This window comes from Nematolebias whitei, chromosome 22, assembly GCF_014905685.2.
Source record: "Nematolebias whitei isolate Nwh7 chromosome 22, NemWhi1, whole genome shotgun sequence".
Taxonomy (NCBI): domain Eukaryota; kingdom Metazoa; phylum Chordata; class Actinopteri; order Cyprinodontiformes; family Rivulidae; genus Nematolebias; species Nematolebias whitei.
The window spans coordinates 29,224,263-29,248,944 of NC_056519.1; the positions used below are offsets into that span (position 1 = coordinate 29,224,263).

Genomic DNA, 24,682 nt, shown 5'->3' on the forward strand with positions numbered 1-24,682 from the left:
GATTGATTGATTGATTGATTGATTGATTGATTGATTGATTGATTGATCTGAGAGATAGTGAACCAATCAGTTGTGTGATCTGAGAAACCAATTTCTGTGGGCTTATGACATAAGATGTCATGGTCCACAATTTCAAAAGCTTTAGTATGGTCTAAGTAAAGTGCAGCACAATAATCCTTAGCATCCAGTGCTTAAACAACATCATTAAAAACCTTGAGCGAAGCAGTCATTGGCTATGTTGTTTCCTGAAACCAGATTGACGGGGAGGTAAGATGTTAAAACAATCCAACTACTTTTGAGAGTTTTATCAGATTTTCTATGACCTTAGCTAAAATACAGAGTTTAACGATTGGTCAGTAATTGTTGAATATGGTGAGGTCTCCTCCCTTCAATAAAGGTAGAACAAGGGCTATTTTCCAAGCATTTGGAATGGTATTTTGGCTTATGGACAGGTTAAAGATGTGAAACACCGGTTCTAAAATGATGTGTGTGACCAACCTTAAGAAAAAAGGTGGAAGGTCATTTGGGCCTGCAGATTTTTTACAATCTAGACCTTTTAACAATTTATTAACCTCGCTAAACAAAAACAATGAAAATGAAAAAGTGTGGTTTACTGAGGACTGATTTGTAGGAGAGATATGTGTTGTAGATTTTTGGGTTAAAGAAGAAGTAGCTGGTTTTCCATTAGTAGCTGTGGCAAACAAGGAACATGAAGCAACAAAATGTCTGTTGAAACAGTTCAGAATCTTGTGCTTATTTGACACAGATGTGTCTTTGGAAATGATGTGGTCCTGTTGGCATCATCGTGCCATGATTTTCAGCTCTCACTGGAGCAGTTCGCAGCTGAGTGTGAAGCAGCTGGGATGAGAATCGGCACCTCCAAATCTAAGGCCATGGTCCTCAATCGGAAAAGGGTGGCTTGCTCTCTTCAGGTTGAGGGCGTGGTTCTGCCTCAAGTGGAGGAGTTCAAATATCTCAGGGGTTTGTTCTTAATTGAGGGAAGAATGGATTGTGAGATTGACAGATGGATTGTTGCAGCGTCTGCAGTATTGCAGACTCTGCACCAGTCTGTTGTGGTGAAGAGGGCGCTGAGCTGTAGGCAACGCTTTATGTTTACCGGTCGGTCTACTTCCCTGCCCTCAGCTATAGTCACAAGTTCTGGGTAGTGACCGAATGAATGGGATCGTGGATACCAGCGGTTGAAATGTTTTCTCCGCAGGGTAGCTGGACTCTCTCTTAGAGATAGGGTGAGAAATTCGGTTATCCGGGAGAGACATGAATTTGAACCGCTGCTCCTCCACATCAAGAGGAGCCAGTTGAGGTGGTTCGGGCATCTGGTAAGGATGCTCCCTGGGCACCTGCCTAGGGAGGTGCTTTGGGCATGTCCGACTGGGAGGAAACCCCAAGGAAGGCCTAGGACACACTGGAGAGACTGTGTCTCTTGGTTGGCCTGGGAACATCTTGGAATCCTCCCAGAAAACCTGGAAGAGGTGGGTGTAGAAAGAGATGTCTGGGCCTCCCTGCTCAAGCTGCTGCCCCCACAACCCGACTTCGGAACAAGCAGAAGATAATAGATGGATGGATAGACCTAAGCAAGAATACAGAGTTTAGAGATTGGTTGATAGTTGTTCAGTATTGTGGGGTCACCTCCCTTCAGCAAATGTAGAACAAAAGCCGTTTTCCAGGCATTTGGAATGGTATTTCAGAATCAGAATAAACTTTATTGGCATTGCACCGAGATACAACGTGAATATGTACGTACAGTCGTCCGAAGATGGGCAGAGTGCACGAAGCTGTGGCTAAAATAATTAGCGCGGCCTTCTTATTCTTATTCAGAATAATATTTTGCTTAGATAAGAAAAGGAAAGAAAACACGAGGAGAGACAGTATAAAAAAAAGATCTCTCACACCGTGTCCTAGACAGGGCACAATTTGAGGCATCAAAAAACCTACCACAGTAAAGCAACATAAACAAACGTTATACATTTACATATAGGCGGTGAAAACATTGAATTTTTAAGGGAAAAACGTAGCATAGTCCAGAGCCTCCCCTCAGCCATTGTCCAGATAAGAGGTGGCGTTCATCTTCAGCTCAGATGAGGTTCTGTTACATGTCCATGGCCTTGGGGAAGGGAGGGGTGAGGAAACAGTCAAAGCATCTTTGTTGTTTTCAAAACATTCCAGGAGGAGTTGAGATAAGTCCGGCGTCAAGGCCACAATTTGGGTCAGGCAGAACTCGTAATTGTTGTTTCTGCCTTTAAAGTCTCGCTGGTACATATTCTCTGATGGAAACTCCAAAACAGACGAATTGATCCATTACTACAAAAGTCGAGCTCACAGCTTCTCCAGATTATTCCCACCATTCATGAGTGCTGCCAGGGAGATCACAGTCCTGATACAGCTGCTCCAATTCCCTGTCATAGCTCCACATTCAGTCGAGCACTGTCAAGCTTCAACACCGCCACACAAATTTGTAGACAACCAGATTTCACCAACCAAACAGTAGAATCTAGTTGTCATCATGAATCCAATTTGTCCTTCAGAGTTTAGAGGGTCCTCCTTACCCTGACTCCTGTCGGGAGAAGTTGATCGATTTTGTTGAGAGACCAGCTGATCCTTCCAATTAAGAGGTATGCAGGAAAAAAAAGAGGCTTTTTTAAGGGTTCACAGGACAAAAGAGCGCAACAGGGAAGCGGGTGGGGGGGCAGAGAGGGAAAACACGTCTGGTTTCACCGTAGAGTAGCAAGAAAAAAAAATTGGCTTATTGATAGAATAAAGATGTGAGACACCAGCTCTGCGATGATGTGTGTGGCTAGCCTTAAGAAATAAGGAGAAAAAAATCAACAGGGCCTGCAGATTTTTTAGGGTCTAGACCTTTTATTAATTTATTAACCTCCTTAACAGAAAACAGTGAAAATGAAAAGGTGTGGTTTACTGAGGACTGACTTGTAGGAGAGATTTGATTTGTAGATGATTGGCTTTTAAAGGAGAAATGCCTGGTTTCCATTAGTAATTGTGGCAAATAAGATACTAGAAGCAACAAAATGTCTGTTGAAACAGTTTAGGATCTCGTGCTTATTTGAAAGGAAAAGAATTAACAAGTTGTTGTGGTGACAGGTCAGATGAATGAGATCTTCCAGAAAGTGATTTGATGGTTTTCCAGAACTTTTTAGGGTAATTTAGATCTTTAGAGGTCTGAGATAAGAAGTAGTAAAATTTTGCGTCTTTGATGGAAGCTATACAATGATTCCACAGCTGTCAAATATACAACCAATCACTGTCTGAGCCAGAATTTTACTAGGGACAAGTGGTGCAAATTGGCTCACACTGTAAGCACCATGATACATGCATGGGACTGCTGCTTTATTCAGCTAGTCTAAGTTCTTGTGTGTCAGTCCCTATCAAATAAACTTATAAAATGAAATGTGTGGCTGTAGCCAAAAGCTGATCTCTCTTGTGTAGGAGGTCAGCTAACTCAGGAGTAAACCAGGGCCTGTCTCATCTTTTTATGGACGGGTTTTGCGAATTAGCTTTGGCTATATACACTGTGATGCAGGCATTAGATTGTTTTGATCTATGTTTATTGTATCTGTCCCTATCAAATAAACAATAAATAAATAAATTATTTTGAACTAGCAAAAAGGGGCATGTTTATGTACAAAGTAGATGAAACTGTTCTGAAAGTAGTTCCAAGCAGTGTTCACGTCATTAGTTAGGAGACACTGCCAGCCAAAATAAAACAGATCTCCAAGAAGTCAGAGTCAGAGATTCTTTATTGTCATTCGCACCTCATGTGGTACATGTGGTGGAGCGAAATTATGTACACAGGGTCCCAGTTACATCCAACAATAAAATGTATAAGAAAAACAGTAATAACATCTAAGATATGAACTAAGAAAAACATCAACTAAATATACACTAAGCACTCATAACATAAAAACATTGAACATCAGCACAAACATGAACATGAGTCTGTGAGCAGATGTGCATGCATGAACACATCAACATTGAAACAGATCAGCAGCAACATGAAACAGATCAGCAGCAACATGATATGGTTTTTCACAGTGATTATTCTAGTTAGAGATTCATGAGTCTAACAGCCTTAGGGTAGAAGCTGTTCCTCAGTCTAGTGGTTCTACACTTAATGCTCCTTAACCTCCTTCCTGAGGGGAGTGGGGCAAAAAGTGTGTGCTGGGTGAGTGGGGTCCTTCATGATGCAGGTGGCCCTCTTCCTGCATCTGGAGGTGTAGATGTCTGTGATGGTGGGGAGGCGGATTCCGACAGACTTCTGTGCAGCCTTCACCACTCTCTGCAAAGCTTTTCTTTCTGCAGCTGTGCAGCCTCCATGCCACACGTTGATGCTGGAGCACAGGATGCTCTCCACTGCACACCTGTAGAAGGAGGTGAGGACTGAGCTTCCCAGACCAGCTCGTCTCAGCCGTCTGAGGAAGTAGAGTCTCTGATGAGCTTTCTTGATCAGGCTAGTGGTGTTATTGCTCCAGCTGAGGTTGTTGTTCATGTGTACACCCAAGTACTTGTAGCTGGAGACCACTTCCACCGCAGATCCTCTTATGTTCAGGGGGGTGTAGATGTTTTTGTTCCTTCTGAAGTCCACAATCATCTCCTTTGTTTTCTTCACATTGATGTGAAGGTTATTCTCTTTGCACCAGCTCTCCAGGTGTTCCACCTCTTGCCTGTAGCTGGACTCATCATTGTTTGTGATGCATCCCACCACCGCTGTATCATCTGCAAACTTTACAATGTGACAGCCTGGATGGGTAGCTGCACAATCATACGTGAGCAGAGTAAACAGGAGGGGGCTCAACACACATCCCTGAGGAGAGCCAGTGCTGAGGGTTATGGTGGAGGAGGAGAAGTTGTGGATCCTCACTAACTGTGGTCTGTTTGTTAAGAAGTCTAGTACCCAGTTGCAAATTTAGGGGCTCAGTCCTAGTGTGGATAGTTTGTCCATCAGGGTTTGGGGATCATGGTGTTGAAGGCGGATGTGAAGTCCACAAAGAGCATACGGACGTAAGAGTTTTTTTGCACCAGGTGGTTGAGCGCAGTGTGGACCACAGAGGAGATGGCATCCTCTGTTAATCGGTTCGCACGGTATGCATACTGATGAGGGTCCTCGTTGATGTTGATGGTTGTTTTGATGTGAGTCATGACCAGTTTTTCGAAGCATTTAGCGACTATCGGGGTGAGGGCCGCTTGCCGATAGTCATTCAGACCAGTCCCTGTAGAGCTTTTTGGGACTGGGATGATGGTGGCAGTCTTCAGGCAGGTGGGAGCTGTCTCCAGGGTAAGTGAGGTGTTAAAGATGTCTGCCAGCACCTCACAGAGCTGATCAGCACATTCCTTCAACACTTTTCCGGGGATGTTGTCTGGGCCAGTTGCTTTGTGCAGATTAATCCTCCTGAAGGTACTCCTTACTTCTGCTGAGGTCACGCTGAGATGCTCATCATCAGGTGGTGAGGTGAGTCTGGTCTATGTTAGGTCTATGTCTATGTTCTAAGAAAGGCCTGTTCATTAAAACGCTTCATTTTTAAATTATTCTGGGCTTGATGCGAGGCAGTTTAGTGTCTCTGATGATGTCGACCACTCATATCATCAGCAAAAACACCCAACGTAGGAACTTTATGCGGCATATTTGTTAAAAAGTGGTCTAAAATAGACCATCTTTCAAGGCATTTTTGTTTGGTCTGTTGGGGGTATCAATGATTTGAGTGAGACTGTGTGAGAAACTCAATCTCAGCTCCAGCAGAACAATATCAGAGAGGTGTGGTCAGTGATGAAAAATATCACAGGCTTCAGCAGAAGGAGGATCAGAAGGTTGGAAGCCTGGACAGAGCCAATGAACTGAACCTGTTCTTGAATAGGTTCAGTTCAGGTATAAGCTCAGCATCCTCCTCGTTTGCCCACAGCCAAACAGATATACCACCCTCCTTTGACCCAAGGTTGTCCTGTCACACCTCAAATATTTTATCCACCACCTTGGTCATGGACCCTTCTTCTTCTACATGTTGGTCTTCAACCAAAACAGAAGATGCTGATACCACTTTTGCCTCCCCCCTCTGCGTCTCTAGAACTCAGGTGAGGAAGCAGCTGGAGAGATTGAACTAGAGTAAAGCTGCAGGTCCAGATGGTGTCAGTCCCAGAGTCCTGAAGGTCTGTGCAGAGCAGCTCTGTGGAGTTCTGCAGCACCTCTTCAACCTTAGCCTGACCCAGAAGAAGGTTCCAGTGTTTTGGAAAACCTCCTGCCTTGTTCCAGTGCCAAAGAAAACTCACCCATCAGTCCTCAATGGCTATAGACCTGTTGCCCTGACATCCCACATCATGAAGGTCCTAGAGAGACTTTTGTTGACCCACCTGACTAAACAAACAGGCACATATCAGGACCCACTGCAGTTTGCTTATTGGCGTGGACTTGGAGTTGAAGATGCCATCATACACCTGCTTCAGCAAACTCACTGTCATCTAGAAAAGGCAGACAGCACTGTGAGAGTCATGTTCTTTGATTTCTCCAGTGCATTTAACACAATCCAGCCTGATTTGCTTTGTCAGAAACTCCAGAAGACTCAGGTGGAGGCCTCAACAATCACCTGGATCAAAGACTACCTGACAAACAGACCACAGTTTGTGAGACTGAAGGGTTTTGTGTCTAACCAGGTGGTCAGTAGCTCAGGAGCACCACAGGGGACTGTACTCTCACCATTTCTTTTCACTCTGTACACCTCAGATTTTCAGTACAAAACAGACTCCTGTCATCTGCAGAAATATTCAGATGACTCTGCAGTAGTCGGGTGTATCAGAGATGGACAAGAAGCTGCGTACAGGGAACTGGTGGACCGCTTTGTGGCATGGTGTGGAAACAATCATCTCATCTTGAATGTGAACAAAACAAAGGAGATGATTGTAGATTTCAGGAGAAACAGGAACAGGTCCAACCGTATTTCCATCATGGGAGAAGAAGATGGTGGAAAATTATAAATACCTTGGGGTTCACCTGGACAACAGACTGGACTGGAAATGCAACAGTGGAGCCATCTACAAAAAGGGACAGAGCAAACTGTACTTCTTGAGGATGCTGAAGTCCTTCAGTGTTTGCAGCAAGATGCTCCATATCTTCTATAAGTCTGTTGTAAAGAGTGCTATCTCTTCTGCCATCATCTGCTGGGGTAGCAGCACCAGAGCAAATGACTTAAAAAAGATCAACTTAAAAAAATAAAAAAATCACTTTTTTTAAGTCACTTTCCATGCCTGTGATGCTGGTAAGCAGCATCACATCAATTATGTGAATGGGACATATCCCCCTCACATTTTAAAAAATTTTTGTTTGGATCCCCCACACACATTTACCATGAAATATTAGTTCACCCAGCGCTGTTTGCATTTCTTTGTGAACAAATCCATTCCACTTGAATAGTCAAAGCACTAAAAGTTCACTCTGGGTTTTCAACAACTCTCCACACTGCATGCAGCTTTTCCCCAGGGTGCTTGTCTTGGCAGGGGACACTCATCTTTCAGGGGGGTTTTGTGGACAGGGTGGGGGGAGGAGGGGGAGACGCTTCTGTGTGGCATGCTATATTAGCGCTACGTTAATGCCGGCAGTTGTCAACAGGGGTGGGGGTGTTAGGATGCTCGAGGTGAGCAGAGCATGTTCTATTCACACAAGGAGAGCTGTTGGTCAGGCTACTTCTTGTTGCTCTCTAAAATAGTTATTGAATCAAGTTACTTATGTAGGTAAACATAGATGATTAACCCCTTAAAATACACCAGAATACAGGAAATAGCATCTACTTTATTCAAAATTTTCTGAGGGAGGACCCTCCCCCCCCCGCCCCCCACCAGTGTGCCTGCCACCCGCTCATTACAAATGCTTTTGATGTCAATGCTGGTAAGACATTTTCATCAGAGTTTAAAAAGTCTGTGTTCACAAAAACATTTTCACTGCACAAAACATCTTTGTGCTGGTGCTGTGAAATGACTCCAGCTCCTGTTCTAAAAGTTATTTAGAACGCTGGGAGTCCTAAAAACAGCTCTGTGGAACTTCCTTTTAGATTGTGATATTGAGTATTCTAAATTTATTGCAAATTAATTGACTGAAATGTGTCTGTTCAATGTGGTGAGTCTTTGTGAGTTTTTTTGCTGCGGGGCAGTACTCTGTGGTACATATTTTACGTTGTTTAAGTTCAAATACAATGAAACCTCATTTAAGTCATTGTTACTTGAAGCTGAATTGTTTGTTATTTAAAGCAGTTGTTTGCACTTTTCAGAGAGCGTTTTTAATAAACGTTGGCTATATGTCATGATTTTATTCTATCACCACCACAAAAAATGTTTCAGGCTCAGGATTTTTTTCACTTTAAGCCCTGTAGAACCCAAAAGCAATGAAGTTAGCAGGGATGGGTAAATCCAGATGCATTAACATGATTCAACGGCTCCAAATAGTCAAAGTTCTGAAAATGATGGGGATGGATAAACTTCAGGACCATAGAGTTCAGGACCCTTACATATGAAAAGAGACAAGGGATTTCAAACCAGACACCCTCCAGATTGGAATGGAGCAGTGGGCCCGGTATGATGGACCGACTGCAGTTTGTGCAGTTCTGAAGGCTCCAGCACCGCAGAGCAGACAAAACGCTCCAACTCTCATGTCGCTCCGAAGCTGAGAGCAGAACCAGCAGGCAGAGCAAAAAGGCAAAGCACATCAAAAGCACAGAGCGAGCTAACACATCTGTATTGTGCGCCACTAGCTTAGCACTGTGTTGGTTCCGGCAGTTTACCAAGACAAGAACCCTGCAGATGTTGGATGCTGTCTATCATGGTGCACTAAGATTCATAACTGGATGTGATAATCGTACCCACCACTGCACCCTGTATTCACTGGTTAACTGGACATCATTAACTTCACGCAGACTCTCTCACTGGTACATTTTCATCTTTAAATCAATTATTGGTCTCCTGCCTTCATACATCTCCTCCTACATGTCTCTGCGTGAGTGCAGCTACAGCATACTCTCTCAGGACATTATTACCTGCAGTGTTCCCTCATTGCGGACTGAACTTGGCAAAATAGCCTTCTCCTACTCCACTCCTGTTTCCTGGAATATCGTACAAAAAGACCTGAAGCTCTCGACCTTGACCTCTAAGTGGCTTTTAAAAATCTGTTGGACTCCTGGCAAGGACCAATGCAGACATGTTCCTGTTTTTCGTTTTCTTCATTTGCCTTATAATCTAGCTGTTTTGTTACTCTTTTTGCCATCTTATTTGTAAAAAAAAAAAAAAAAAATCTGTATGCCTTTGTATAACTGTCTACTGTTGTTGCTAATGTCCATTGTTGTCATCATTCTTTGTTGAAATCAGATCTGTCTTGTAAATGAGTCCTCGAGGCTCAATGGGATTTACCTGTCTAAATAAAGGTTGAATGAATGTTGCTCTCGAAAATAGTTATTGAATGAAGTGTTTACTTATGTAGGTAAACATAGATGTTTAACAACCTGTTAAAATACACCAGAATGCAGGAAATGGAATTTACTTTATTCATAATTTTCTGAGCATGATTGTCACAGTGTGAGGTTTCTCGTTTTTTTTCTCTTACCTTTTGTTTTTTCTGGTTCTTTAGTTCAGTCTTCCTGCCTGTTATTCTCCTTTGTATAATTTCCTTCATCTGTGTTTGGCTCTCTTTTCCCAGGTGTTCCCTATTCCCCTCAATAATTGTGTCTGTATATATTTATGCTCTGTCCACTCTTTGTCTGTTCATTGTTTGTGAAGTGTCATTCTTGTGGTGTTCTTCTGTCTCCTTTGTGTTCACCATTCCTTGTGAGTAATTTGCCAGTCAAGAAGTCTTGAAGAGTTGTTTGATTAATTGTTTTGTTGTTGTTGTCATTGTTGTCATTGTTGTCATTGTTGTTGTTGTTGTTGTTGTTGTTGTTGTTGTTGTTGTCGTCGTCGTCATCTTGCCATCTATGTTCCGAGTCTGCTCTTGTTCAGACCATACATGAAAACTTGAAAATTAAGTGAGGTACTGACTTCTATTTTGTTTGGCTACATCTAAGCATAAAAAAATGTTTCCTTTTAAAAATGATCAAAACTCAAGATGGCTGCCATCATAAATATATATGTTATAGCCTTGTGAGCTGAATAACTTTAAAAATAAGCAACGTCCCAACTTCCTTTTTGGTGTGTAGCTGCATCTAGGTGTAAGGAAGGTCTCTGAAAAACTGGGTTGCCACATCAAAATCCAAGAGGGCCACCTCCATATGTCTGTGTGTAAACCAACCACCACAGTCATTTGAGGAAGCTATGCTTTCTAGTTTTTATATTGCTTAAAAGTATATTTCTGATTGGGGTGACTGAATAATAATCTATGTTGGCCAATCAGAGAAGAAACACTGCAAGATGGCACCAGTGTTTGGCGAGTCGTCTACCGCTCGCTGTTTTTCTGTTTTTATTGTTGTTTCTGTGCTGTTTTTCTGATGTGAACTCTACTGGTGTATGATTGCCAAACCCTTTTGGGGCTTCGTCTGCCTACTACAAAAGTTTTCTATCACTGTCAAGAAAAGCACGATTGTTTGACCCCGCTGTTGGCCAGAGTTCCATCTTACTTGTGTCGGGCACCACACCCCCCTCGCCGGAGAAGGCATCACCGGCGTCGAGGTAAACGCGGCGGGCTCTTGGTGAAGCTGAGGACTGGTTTGGCAAAATCGCCGGGAATCTTCCTCTCCCAGCTTGGATCAGTCCCTGGACTGTGTGCTTCTCGGCGCTCCTTGGACCGTGTTGATTCCTGGCTGGTACCTGTTAACGACTCGGATCAACGCTTCTTTCCTCCACGTCTCACTCCTCCACATCTGCGCTGGCGAGGTTCCAACCTTGGAAATCTGCGACACCTTGCACGGATTACGCCTCCTTCTGCTTCGCCGGACCCAGTTCCCATCAGGATAGGTCTGGTAAACGCAAGATCTGTTACAAACAAAACTTTTATCCTGAAGGATTTTTCTTCGTCCCATGGTTTGGACTTTCTCTGCGTGACTGAGACTTGGATTTCTCCGGGTGAGTCCAATGTTTTTTCAGAACTATTACCCCAAGGTTGCTCATATTTTAATACCCCAAGGTCCTTGAGTCGTGGAGGAGGTTTGGCGATTATTTATAAATCAAGTTTTGACTGTAAGCAGCTGTCCCTCCCGACTGCATTGTCTACCTTTGAACTGAGCATGTTTGAGTTGGGCTGCGCTCCTCCGCTTCTGTGTGCCATCATCTACTGGCCTCCCAAGTATAATAAGGACTTCATACGGGACTTTTCTGATTTCTTGGGTGATTTTACGTCCAAATATGAGCAAATTTTAATTCTTGGAGATTTTAATATTCACGTGTGTTGCACTGGAAAGCCACTGGTGAAGGATTTCTTAGATGTAGTGAATGCTTTTGGCCTCACTCAGTCAGTGAAGGGCCCAACCCATGAACGTACACACACTCTGGACCTTGTTTTATCTTATGGTTTATCTATTTTTAACTTGGAAATTGGTGATGCTTTGTTTTCAGACCAAATGCCTGTTTTATTTGATTTTATTCCTGTTTCTAAACCTGTGAAGTCCTATGCTCCTGCTTGATGCTGCCGTGTTTTTAACTCGTCCTCTGCTGCCCATTTCTCCACTGTCTTTAATCGTTTAGAGTCACAGCTCTCTGTCTCTCAGCACTGAGGAGCTTTCCATATATTTTGATTCTTTATGCAATACTGTATTGAATGATGTGGCCACGATTAAAACCAGGCGATCAAAGCCAAGATCAGACCCGTGGTTGAGTGACCATATCCGTGCCATTAGACAGGAATGCAGGAGAAATGAACGCAAGTGGAGAAAGGACAGACTCCAAGTCTCTTTTGATATACTGAGAGAGAGTTGGCGTCGATATCAACTAGCTGTGAAAACAGCCAGAGTGAAATATTTATCTGACATTATTGCTGCTAACTCTCACAACCACCGTGTTCTTTATAATACAATCAACACTGTCCTCAATGCACATGAACCGGTCCCTCTTGAAGCATCCAGAGAACTTTGTGATAAGTTTCTTCATTTCTTCTTGGACAAGGTTATTAACACTAGGGCTTGTATCTCTTTTCCATCCCTTGACCCTTCCATCCCGGTCCCCTGTCCTGCTGTTTTTGATCATTTGGAGGCTATTTCCCTCTCCTATTTAGAAAAACTTGTCACCAGTATGAAATCATCGGGTTCTCCCCTTGATGTTGTTCCTCCATATTTTCTTAAGGAGGTATTTTCTACTGTTGGCTCCTTTATCTTAAATGTGATCAACAGCAGTTTGATGTCTAGTGTGATACCAAGCAATTTTAGACATGCTGTGGTGCAGCCATTGTTGAAAAAACCTGGCCTTGATCCATCATCTTTGTCAAACTTTAGGCCAATCTCCAAGTTACCCTTTATATCCAAAATTTTGGAAAAAATTGTTTACATGCAGCTGAAGGCATTTTTGGATTAATTTAAAATTTTGGAGGTCTTCCAGTCTGGTTTTGAAATGTACCACAGCACTGAATCTGCACTTTTAAGGGTTTTTAATGACATATTTTTAGCACTGGATTCTGGAAACTGTGTTTTACTTGTGCTTTTAGATTTAACAGCTGCTTTCGACACAGTCGACCATGACATTCTCATCTCCAGACTGGAGCAGTGGGTGGGCATCACTGGCTCAGCTCTGCAGTGTAACTTCGCTACCTTTCTGATAGAAGTTTCAGTGTGATGATGGATAATTTTACCTCTGCTTCTGCTGCCCTCCCCTGGGGAGTACCCCAGGGCTCTATTATTGGTCCTCTCCTGTTTTCTCTTTACCTTCTGCCACTGGGTTCTATTTTCAGAAAGCATGGTGTGCAGTTTCATTTATATAAGGTCTAGGTCACATCTTCCACAAATTTGGTGTCCATTTTCACTGTTATGCTGATGACACACAGCTCTACTTGTCAACAAAACCAAACTCCACCCACCCACCCTCCATCCTCACTGACTGTCTCAATGAGCTAAATCACTGGTTTTCTAACAATTTCCTACAACTAAACAGTGACAAAACAGAAATCATTCTTGTTGGTACCAAAAACTCTTTCAAAATCAGAACATCTTCTCATCCCCCTTAACAACTCTCTGCTATCCCTCTCACCTCAGGTCAAGAGTCTTGGTGTCATCCTCGACACCACTCTCTCCTTTACTTCACACATCAACAATGTTACTCGGTCTGCCTATTTCCATCTCCGAAATATTAACCGTCTCCGCCCTTCTCTCACACCCCTGTAGTAAACTAGACCTCCGACCTCAACCTGTCTCTGAAGACCTTCAGGGGACAGGAACTGTTATTTCATTGATTTGAATCCAGAAATACAAATTATCTCATCAAGCGACTATTTAATTGTATCCTGAATTAATCAATTGAAAGAACACTCTTCTTTTTTATATTATCATTACTATTTTAGAATATCTTGATAATCAAATGTGTGTTTAGTTCATACCATTTCTAAATGTTAAAGTGAACCACTCATTTAAATCAACTGTGAAACAGTATTAATGATTTTTAAACCTCATTAGACTTTGATAATACAGTTAAATGCCTATTTACGAAGTAAGTGTGCATTTAGTCTTCTGTCTGAATGAGGAGTAGTGATGTCGGTCGAAAGTCAGAGACAAACAGAGATGAGTTATTAGAACGAAGTGTCTTGTTTTTAAAACTAGCAGACAGTAAATAACTTCAACTGGAACCTACGTTTGTCTCACGTCGTCATAATATTTCTCTGTCTGTACTAACCGTTCGTAAACATTCCTGCTGTCTTTTGACTTCTAGTGACCCTCTTGACATCACTAGAAACACCCCCCTGCTGGTTGTTTCAACCAATCAGGAAGTACCACGTAACAGGAAGTGTATACCCCTTTAAAAGGAACACTTCGTGGAACTATGCAGTTCGGTCCTGGAACTCAGTTCAGTCCTGAAGTGCAGTCCTGGAGTTCAATGCTGGAACTCAGTCGGAGTCTTAAGTCTTAGGGCTAAGTCTTCAGTCTTAGTCTTCATGAGTCTTAGTCTCTTCTAAGTCTTGCTGGAACTTTCGGTCAGAGATGAGACTCACTTAAGCAGCGGATGGATGGGACCATGTGCCAAGGGGTCCCTCCATTTAGCGGAGTCACAGCTCGCATCGCTGTGCACTCAACCCGAGCAGTAAATGCTCCACTTCTAAGGAAGCTTATTCGGTGGAACCGAGTACTTTGTGACGATTTCTGATGACCCCAGCTACTTTAACCGGAGACACTGTAAAGGGAGCGTACTAATGGACTTCTGTTCCGGAGTGGAGGGATCCCCCATCTCAGGTAAAAAAGTCGCTGCACGTCCTGAAGTGTACCGGAAAGCTGAGCGGGATGTTGGAAGAAGGGTGCAATGTTCTGGTTTCACACATAGCTTCCATCTAAACCTCCTTTTTAAATCTTTAAACTTCTATTTCTCCTCTTTAACTTTTCTATTCGCCAGTAATCAAGCTCGATGCCATCAGAGTTGAATCGGCCTCGATCAGTAATGTTCTGTTGTCTTGTTAGTAAAGCGTGCCAAGTTTATTAATCAGAAACAGATCAGCAAATCAATGTGTACATGTTTTGATGTTAAATTTAGATTCTGTTAAATAAATGGCCGCATTTATTCTGATAGGTCAAAGATAAAATGGCGTCTCATGTCACTGATTAAACAATCCACTCACAGTTATCTCGGTCACATGGCAGAAATTTAACTCAAAAAAGAAAATAATCCGTTGTAATTAAACAATTAATATTCTTTGTGCTTGAACTAGCTTTAAGGATAATTAATTAGTAGTGTGTCCACAGCAAAGCTGTCCTGACATACTACACTCCACTCCACAGCCTTCCTTGTTCACAGTCTTGTGACTTCTCGGATTGACTACTGCAACTCCCTTCTTTATGGCCTCCCCCAACAATTCTTTTTAGAAGCTGCAATTGGTCCAGAACTCAGCTGCCCGTGTCATCACTCAAACCTCCTCCTATAACCACATCACTCCAGTCCTGCAGCAGCTCCACTCGCTCCCAGTTAAATCACGCATCGTCTTCAAAATTCTTCTTCTCACTTTCAAAGCTATCCACAACCTTGCCCCTCCGTACCTATCTGACCTCCTACACATCTCCATCCCCTCTCGCTCTCTCAGATCCTCCTCTTCACTACATCTCCATGTACCTTCTGCCCGCCTCTCCACCATGGGGAGTAGGGCCTTCACCTGCTCTGCCCCTCATCTCTGGAACTCTCTACCCCCTGACTTACGAAACACCACCTCTCTTTCTCTATTCAAGACTGCTCTGAAAACACATCTCTTTAGACTCGCTTGTCCTTAACTTCGCTGTATGTATTTTATATTCTTTATGTATTTTATATTCTTTATGTATTTTCTTACTGTAAAGTCTCCTTGGGTGTCCTGAAAGGCGCTTTTTAAATAAAATGATTATTATTATTATTATATGCAGATGACTGTCAAGTCTATTTCCCTCTGAAACAAAATGGCTCCACTCAGTCTCTCCTGGACTGTCTTGATAACATTAGAGGATGGATGGCACTTAATTTCCTCCATTTTAATGAAAAGAAGACTGAGGTTATGGTCTTTAAATCCTCTGGCCCTAGCAGTTTCTCCACCTTGGATTTTTCCTCTTTGGCCCCATATGAAAAATCCATTTTGACAAATTTAGGAGTGAAAATGGACCCCTGCCTGAAACGACTGCCATGTCAATGATGTGTTTAAGTCCTCTTTTTTTCAACTGAGGCGCCTGTCAAAATCAAGCCCCTCCTTTCTAGACACCACTTAGGCCCTGTACACACGTAGCCTGGTGTTTGAAAAACGAATATCTGCGCAAAAAATTATCGCCGTACATACATGTTCGGATAGAGAAAATGATTGTCTACATGAACCCGGTGATGTTCACCACAGAGCGTTGTAAAGAATATGCCCAACCCATAGGAGGCAGTGTAGTGCAAAGGTGAAACGTATATCAGCCAATCACAACCCTTCAAAGCAACCACAACTTCCTGTTAGTATTGAATCATGGCGCCTGGAGGTTCGTTTGTGTGGACAGACCGCGAGGTTGAACTACTATTAAATACCGTGTTGGAGCAGTTGTGCTTGTAAAAACAAGCAAGCAAAAATTGCCTGAACCAGCGTTACAATTAGTACTTCCCTAAACGCAGTCATTTTCCCTCCGAATGAATGGGCAAACAAAAACAATTGTCGCACATGTGACGTCAGCGCCGCGCTGCACCATCTGTCGCAGACATAATGCGCATATCTCCGGTTCCGAAAGTCCACACGCAAACCCGAAAGAGGAGATTTCTCAAATCTCCACTTTGGTCGGAGTTTTTGTTATTATTCGTTTATAGTTACATCAACCGGAGTTCACGTGTGGATGAAAGGCCACACCGCATGATAAACTATTCGGTTTTCCTGATATCCGGCTACGTGTGTACAGGGCCTTAGACGGTAAGCCACGCTTTTATTACTTCACGCCTGGATTATTGTAACTCTGTGTTGATAGGAGTTAGCCAGGCCTCGCTCTCACAGTTACAGCTGGTATAAAATGCTGCTGCACGATTTTTGACTGGTACAGGCAGGCGTGAGCACATCACTCCAGTTCTGATGTCCCTTCACTGGCTTCCTGTCCAGTTTCGAATTCATTTTAAAGTTCTATTGTTTGTTTTAAGTCTTTGAACGGTCTTAGTCCCTCTTATTTGTCTGAACTGCTTCACTTTTACATACCATCACGTGCTCTTAGATCCTCTGACCAGATGCTTTTAGCAGTCCCAAAAAACTTTTATAAATCCAGAGGAGACAGAGCTTTTTCAGCTCTGGCTCCTAAATTGTGGAATGAGCTGCCGCTGAAGGTCAGGCAGGCCCCATCACTTTGTTTTTAAAACTCGTTTAAAAACACTTTTTTTCATTGGCTTTTAACCTAGAGTGAGTCAACATCTGTGTCTTAATGTTTTATTCTTTTACTTATGATGTTCTGATTATTATTATTTTTTATTTATTTATTTATTTCTTATATATATATATATATATATATATATATATATACATATATATACATATATATATATATATATATATTTAGGTGTTTTTACTGTTTTACTGTTTTTTGTTTGTTTTTAATTTTGTACAGCACTTCGGACGGCTGCTTCTTGTTGTGTCAGTGCTTTAGAATTAAATTGGTATGGTATTGGTATGGTTTGGTAATCACCACTGGCCATCCCTTGGCTCCACCATTATGCCTGGTCATGGCTAAAATTACTCCCTCCACTCGCCAGGCTCTGTCTCTGTGCTGCCTCGGACAAAAAAAAACTACCTCTCATCCTAAATAAACTGTAACTCATAACCACTTCAGTGTTTTCAGTGTTTCCCCCTACCATTATAAAAGCAGCTCCACCCTGTCAACAGAACCAAGCTCCCTGCCTACTGAACTCCCACCCCCGCCCCCACCCCCCATCGAATACTGCTGGCACTGACATAGCACTAAACTAGCAATACAGACGCGCTAGCTAAAAAGCTATGACTGTGGAGTTAGCACTCCGTCTTCCTCACTCTGAACCATCTCTACCCCCCCCCCCCCCATTCCCCCGTTCGAAAACTATTGGTACAAACAACACGCAACACAGACATGTCTCCATCTCCACCTATCCCCCTGTCAACAAAAATCATGGAATATATGAGCGCCCTGCCAAGGCAAGTAAACTAGGGGAAACACTGATCTTGCACCAAAAATAGTACAGTTTACTTACATTCCCTGTTCAATTCTTGTCCAGATAAACACTCATCTCAAAAACTACAAACATTCAGGTGCAGCTGTGGCTGAGTGGTTAGAGCAGTCATCCTCCAATAGGAGAGTTGGGGGTTTGATTCCACCAGCAGTCACATGCTAAAATGTCCCTGGGCAAGACACTGAACCCCTCATTGCCTCCGATGTGTGTCCCATCAGTGTATGAATGTGATATTAAGCACTGATTAGTTTGTATAGGTATAATAGAGTGCTGTATGAATGGGTAAATGGGCACCGATTGTAGTGTAAATCACTTTGAGTATCTTGATAAGATAGACAAGGCTAGATAAGTGCAGTCCGTTTAGCGACGGCGGACATCGGCCTACTGTTTGTTTTTTTGGAAACATTATGAATCTGAACATAAACATAGGAAGGAAGAAAAATGTCAGTCTTCACTCACTACATGGGTCAGTGAGCCTCTGTGACCCATTAACCCGCCTGCAGCTTTTCAAGGAACACTTTTAATTTGTCCTTCTGAACCCTGCAGAGCAGAAACATCCTGTAAGTGCTGCAGTTGTTGAGAAGATTTTACTCATCACAAGTAGACCATGGTTAAATTCTTTAAATTATTCTTCAAAGACAGAACGTTCACTTGTTGCCTTCTACATGCGAGCTTCTGTATGCGAGCTGGTCTGGGAAGCTCAGTCCTCACCTCCTTCTACAGGTGTGCAGTGGAGAGCATCCTGTGCTCCAGCATCAACGTGTGGCATGGAGGCTGCACAGCTGCAGAAAGAAAAGCTTTGCAGAGAGTGGTGAAGGCTGCACAGAAGATGTTGGAGTCAGTCTCCCCACCATCACAGACATCTACACTTTCAGATACAGGAAGAGGGCCATCTGCATCATGAAGGACCCCACTCACCCAGCACACACACTTTTTGTCCCGCTCCCCTCAGGAAGGAGGTTGAGGAGCATTAAGTGTAGAACCACTAGACTGAGGAACAGCTTCTACCCTGAAGCTGTTAGACTCATAACTATCTAATCAGAATAATCACTGTGAAAAATCACATCATGTTGCTGCTGATCTGTTTGCATTCATTCGTGCTCATCTGCTCACAGACTCATGTTCGTGCTGCTGTTTGGCATATTGTTTTTATTATTTTCATGCTACTAGTGCTTAGTGTATATTTAGTTTTTTTAGTTCATATCTTAGATCTTATTGTTTTTCTTTTACATTTTCTTGTGGGATGTAACAGGGACCCTGTGTACATAATCTTGTCCCACCACATGTACCACATGTGGTGTGTATGACAAATAAAACTGTCTGACTCTGACTCTATATCTTACCGTCAGATACAAATGTAACAAGCCAATCAATGTTTTTCCTTTTTAAGTCAATGCTTAGTGTTACTCCCTCACAGCAACATCAGCTGGGACATTTTTCATGTGAACTTTGTATTTTTTTATTTATTTTTGTATATGTACAGTGGTGCTTGAAAGTTTGTGAAATCTTGAATTTTCTATATTTCTGCATAAATATGACCTAAAACATGATATTTGCACAACCCAGTTAAACAAATGAGGAAAATATATTATACTTGTTCATTTATTTTTTTTGAATAAAAGGATCCAATGTTGCATATTGGTATGTGAATATTTGCATTCAGTACATGGTGTGTACCATGTTGCATGATCCACCTTCTCTTGAGATTCAGTTCATGGACAGATGTCCTGACATTTTCCTTTAGAGTTATCTGAGATAATTCAGAATTGTTTCATCAGTGATGGCAAGTCGTCCTGGCCAAGATGCAGCAAAACAAGCCCAAACCATGATACTACCACCACCACATTTCACAGATGGGATAAGGTGCAGGAATGCAGTGTTTTCATTTCTCTAAACAACACTTTTCATTTAAACCAAAAAGTTCTCCTATGATCTCATCTGTCCACAAAACATTCTTCCAACAACCTTCTGGTTTGTCCTCGTGATTTTTATCAAACTGCAAATGAGCAGCCATGTTCTTTTTGAAGAGCAGTGACTCTTTCCTTCAACCCTGCCAGGCACACCATAGTTGTTCAGTGTTCTCCTGATGGTGGACTCATGGACATTAACATCAGTCAATGTGAGAGAGGCCTTCAGTTGTTTATGTTACCCTGGGGTCCTTTGTGACCTCGCCCACCACGTCTTGCTCTTGTAGTGATCTTTGTTGGTCCACCACTCCTGGGGAGGGTAACAATGCTCTTGAATTTCCTCCATTTGTACACTATCTGTCTGACTGTGGATTTGTGGAGTCCAAACTATTTAGAGATGGTTTTGTAACCTTTTCCAGCCTGATGAGCATCAACAACTCTTTTTCTGAGCTCCTCAGAAATCTCCTTTGTTCCACACAAATGTTGTTAAGAGCAGACTTTGATACGTCCTGTTCTTTAAATCAAACAGGGTGCCCACTCACACCTGATCATCATCATTAATTGAAAACACTTGCCTCTAATTTAACTTTCAAATTAACTGATAATCCTAGAGGTTCACATACTTTAACCACTCACAAATATGTACTATTGGATCATTTTCCTCAATAAATAAGTGACCAATTATAATATTTTTGTCTCATTTATTTAAATGAGTTCTCTTTGTCTACTTTTAGGTCCCATTTCTGCAGAAATATAGAAAATTCTAAAGGGTTCTCAAACTTTCAAGCGCCACTCTGTGCACTCTAGTTTCTTCCAACAGTCCAGTCCTAATGATATGTTACCTGTTTGAAATTGATAAGTCTTATATTAGTTGTCTCATCTCAGGTGTAGGACTGTCATTGTTAACCCGGGCCCGCACCCAGACAAAATACTGTGCTGGATGGGCAGGCCGGATCCGTGTTGAGCTTTTGATTGTGTCAGCGGACACATGCGTGGCTGACGATCCAAATTGGATCACCAGCCGCACACGGCTGTTTGGCCACATGCTGACCGGCTGGTTGAAAGAGGTAAAAAAAACAAGAGTCCAGACGGATTACTGCCAGCGACCCACATTAACTGGACTCGTCCGCTGTGTCAGCGGACATGCGCAGCAGACAACCCAATTTAGATCATCAGCTGTGCAAGTCCGCTGACTATTAATAACCATAATAACAATAATATTATAATAACTATTATAATCCGCTGACTCTTGTTAATAAACAAGAAATCTTATATCTTTCTTTCTTTGAAATACGTTTTTAAATCATGTCAAACTGATTTGCTTACAAAAGCAGTAAAAGCTTAATTTATTTATTTATTTTTGGGTTTGGGCCTTTAATCACAGTTAATTGGTCGGTTTCGGGTCAGGCTCAGAAAAATGATATGGGTTTGGGCTGGGCCCGGTCAGATTTTTTAGGCCCAAATGCAACTCTACTCAGGTGTGACCATCTGTGTCCTTACTACTCATTTTGTGAATGACAACTGTTTAATCCAAAGTTTTTTTTTTCTTATTTCACTCCTCTCTTCAGACTCCATGACCGTAAGATGTGCATCATTGGCCTGAGTGTGTTAATGGAGCTACCTAGTCGGCCAGCAGCTTTAGAAAGAGTAGCTGCTCAGATTATTCCTTCTCTCCTGCTCCTTTTCCTGGGTCTTAAACACCTTTATGCCTCACGTCTCATCAACAAACCAAACCCACTGGCCCACACAGGAGTTCAGGATGAAGACCAGAATGGTGAGAAACATCTGCAGTGTTTGAAGATGATAGAAGCAAAAATTAGACAAGGCAGAAAAACAAACTACAGTTGTAGTTGTTTTACAGCATCAGAAGTTTAATCACCATCACTGTTTAATTACCCAAAGACGAAAAGGCAATATTGTTTTGTGTTTGTGTGTGCATTTGTCTGTAGTTTTAGAAAAAATGATCAGGAATATGCTGAAAGTAAACATTGGTTGTACAACTACAACTGATTCACTTTTGGATTCAACCCAATCCAAGATGGCCCCCTAAGCTAAATGACCTTAACCAACACAAATATGTCTCTAACAGTCTCATTGCTAAAATTTGATGCAAAGAGTAGCACTTTGGAGAACATGGTGGCTCAAATGGTAAAGCTGTTGCCTCTTAGTGAGAAGGTCACCAGTTCAAATCCCGACCGGGGGCCTTTCTGAGTGGAGTTTGAAGACTCTCCGTGCATGCGTGGGTTTTCTCCAAGTACACCGATTTCCTCCCACAGACCAAAAACATGCATGTTAGGCTGATTGGTAACTCTAATGCCCCTTTTCCACCACTCTTACTCATCCCTGCTCAGATCAACTCTTTACACATTGCATTTCCACCGCACTTCAGGACAGGTTCTGGGGGCGTGTCCAAAATCCTGCTAATGAACTTTTAATGAACTTTAGTTCACCATTAAGAGTGAGAGTTCTGTGATGGAGTTAAACTCAAAGCAGTCTGCTCCTCATATAAATAATGTTAAATTATTATTTTTAAATATGAATGTTTCTGTTCAGTGCCTTGAGCCGACTTCTGTTGTGATTTGGCACTATATAAATAAACTGAATTGAATTAAATTTCTGATTAACCAAATTCTACAAAAACATCTATATTTAAACTTCTATATTTTTCGTCATCATTTGATGTATTTGTACTCGTGTCTACTTTTATTGTTCAATTTAGATGTGTGGTTTTGTTTCTTGTATACAGATTTTATTTTAGCTTTGATTAAAAGTGCAATTCTTGTTTTGTGATTTGTACATGTGTGGGTTAGAATAAAGTTGAATTAAAGGCTGTAGCTCTTCTTTTAACATGTTTGAGGGAAATAGTCCTGAGAGATCCAATAATTTTGTCTTTTTATGATTTTTCAGCTGAATTAACTTTAATTAACAGATTATTTAATAAAGTCATAGTGAAAGGATTTCATGATAAAGCCAGCACCATTTTATTTTATTTTTATTCTTCACTGATAAAAAAACGTAATTTTTTTATACATAAAATGTTATTTAAAAAAACGTTTCCACCCTCTGTCCCGGTCCTCTCACCTGCCAGGGCTCGGGGTCCAGCCTCGCGTGCGTCAACAGGTCGGCAGCTCGTATGATCCTCCATGGTGACTAGCTCGCTCGAATTTTGTCATCGGTCACCAAACACAAAAAAACTCCTGGACTTCAGCATTAAACACTGTGTTGTCATTATTGTTTTTAAAATCTTAAAAATAGATCCAGCCGCTGCTACGCATTCCAAGAAATTGCAAATGGCGGATCAGTGAAGAGTTTCTGAGAGAGATCCAGTGACTCCTCCCCCTGACCAATCAGTGACCGACAGTGTTCTGACGTCACACTTATGTCTCGACTCAACTCGAACTGTCCCACCAGAGAAGTAGGGACCAAAAAAAGAGCTGAATCAGCTAAAAAGTACTGGTGGAATTGGGATCTTTCTGTGGCAGGCTGAGCAGAGTTGGGGCTGAGTAATAATGGTGGAAAATGGGCATAAATTGTCCCTGGGTGTGAGAGAGAGTTCAGTGTTGGGTTAGGGTACAAATCTACTTCCTCTTTCTCTGTATAAGATGACTAAAATGTGCATTAATTTAATTCATTTCAGTTTATTTATATAGCGCTACGTCACAACAGAAGTCATCTCTGGTCACTGCACAGAAACATTCATATACATAATAAGTAAGTTAAAATGATTTATCTGAGGCGCAGACTGCTTTGAATTTAACTTAATCACAGACTCATCTTGAGCAAGCATGAAGGCATCAGGTGTGTAAGGATATTTTCAGAACTAAGAGGTGTAAACATTTTTACAAAACAAATCTAACGTACATTGCCACATATGTTTCATTTCTTTTTTAACACAGAAACTATTTCATAAGTTTCCCTGTTTAGGACATTCACAGTGTAAAAGTATAAAAGTAAACAGTTTGTTCTCTTGAGTCTGCCTGTTTTCTGCATGAAAACACCACAAGCTTACTGAACCACAACAAAAGCTGCAAGGTTATCTGCTAGTGTTGTCATGGAAACACAACTCGTGTGCTTTATCAAGGATAAATAACTTTCTGTTCATTGAAAGACAAAGTTTTCTGACCTCTCTCTCTCTGTTTGACAGCTATTAAGCAATATTTTGCTGTGGTAGTAGCTGACAGTCATTCACACACTCAAAGTACTACTCCATCCATCCATCCATTATTTTTTACCCGCTTCATACTTTTTGGGTCACGAGGGCCACTGGTGCCCATATCCAGCAGTCACTATGCGAGAGGTGGCGGACACCCTGGACAGGTCTCAGTCCATCACAGGGACACATAAAGACAAATGAGACAAACAACCATTCACTCTCTCTACAAATGGAGATTGTTGAGTTTCGCTAAACAATCTAGGAGCTAACACTACTTGGACCCAGAATGCAATAGGAGTAATCTGAACCAAACCCAACACAAGAATGGTGGCTGTAACAGACTTTTGAATTTTCAAGAAGAGGGTGCTGTTCTCCCATAGTCTGATAGATCTTGAACAGGACCCAGCAACCATCTGGATCTGATACAAACTCTGAGCTCACTAACAGGAGAAGAGAGATCTGCACCTGCTACAAATTCTGACAATTTGTTTGTCCAGCACAAATAACGAGTTAGTCAGGTTTTACAATCAGTTTTAAAACATATACAAAATAAATTCGAACAGAAGCCATTTTAGCAAAACTGTAGCTAAAAGCAAACATTAGCAAAACAGTTGCTAAAGGCTTAAATTAACAAAATACTAGCTAAAAGTCAAGTCAAATTTATTTATAAAGCACATTTTAAAACAGCAGCTGTTACCAAAGTGCTTAACAATAAAAAATCAATTGCAGTAATTTAAGGGGAAAATAGTAACAAAAATGAATTAAAAGCATCAAAATAAAAACATCAAACACAAAATAATAAAATACTAAATCATATCACATTGTGTTAAAT

At 41.8% G+C, this 24,682-nt stretch overlaps 1 protein-coding gene across 1 annotated transcript in view; it reads left to right on the plus strand.

Annotated features, from left to right (window-relative positions):
* ipo8 (importin 8) overlaps window positions 1-21,572 on the plus strand; it is a gene marked incomplete in the record, with an annotated part of 477,409 nt that extends 455,837 nt beyond the window's left edge. Inside the window, 1 exon segment of the mRNA XM_037695763.1 lies at window positions 21,266-21,572. Within this exon segment, the coding sequence (XP_037551691.1) occupies window positions 21,266-21,572 (307 nt within the window).
* Between the last annotated feature and the right edge of the window lie 3,110 nt (window positions 21,573-24,682).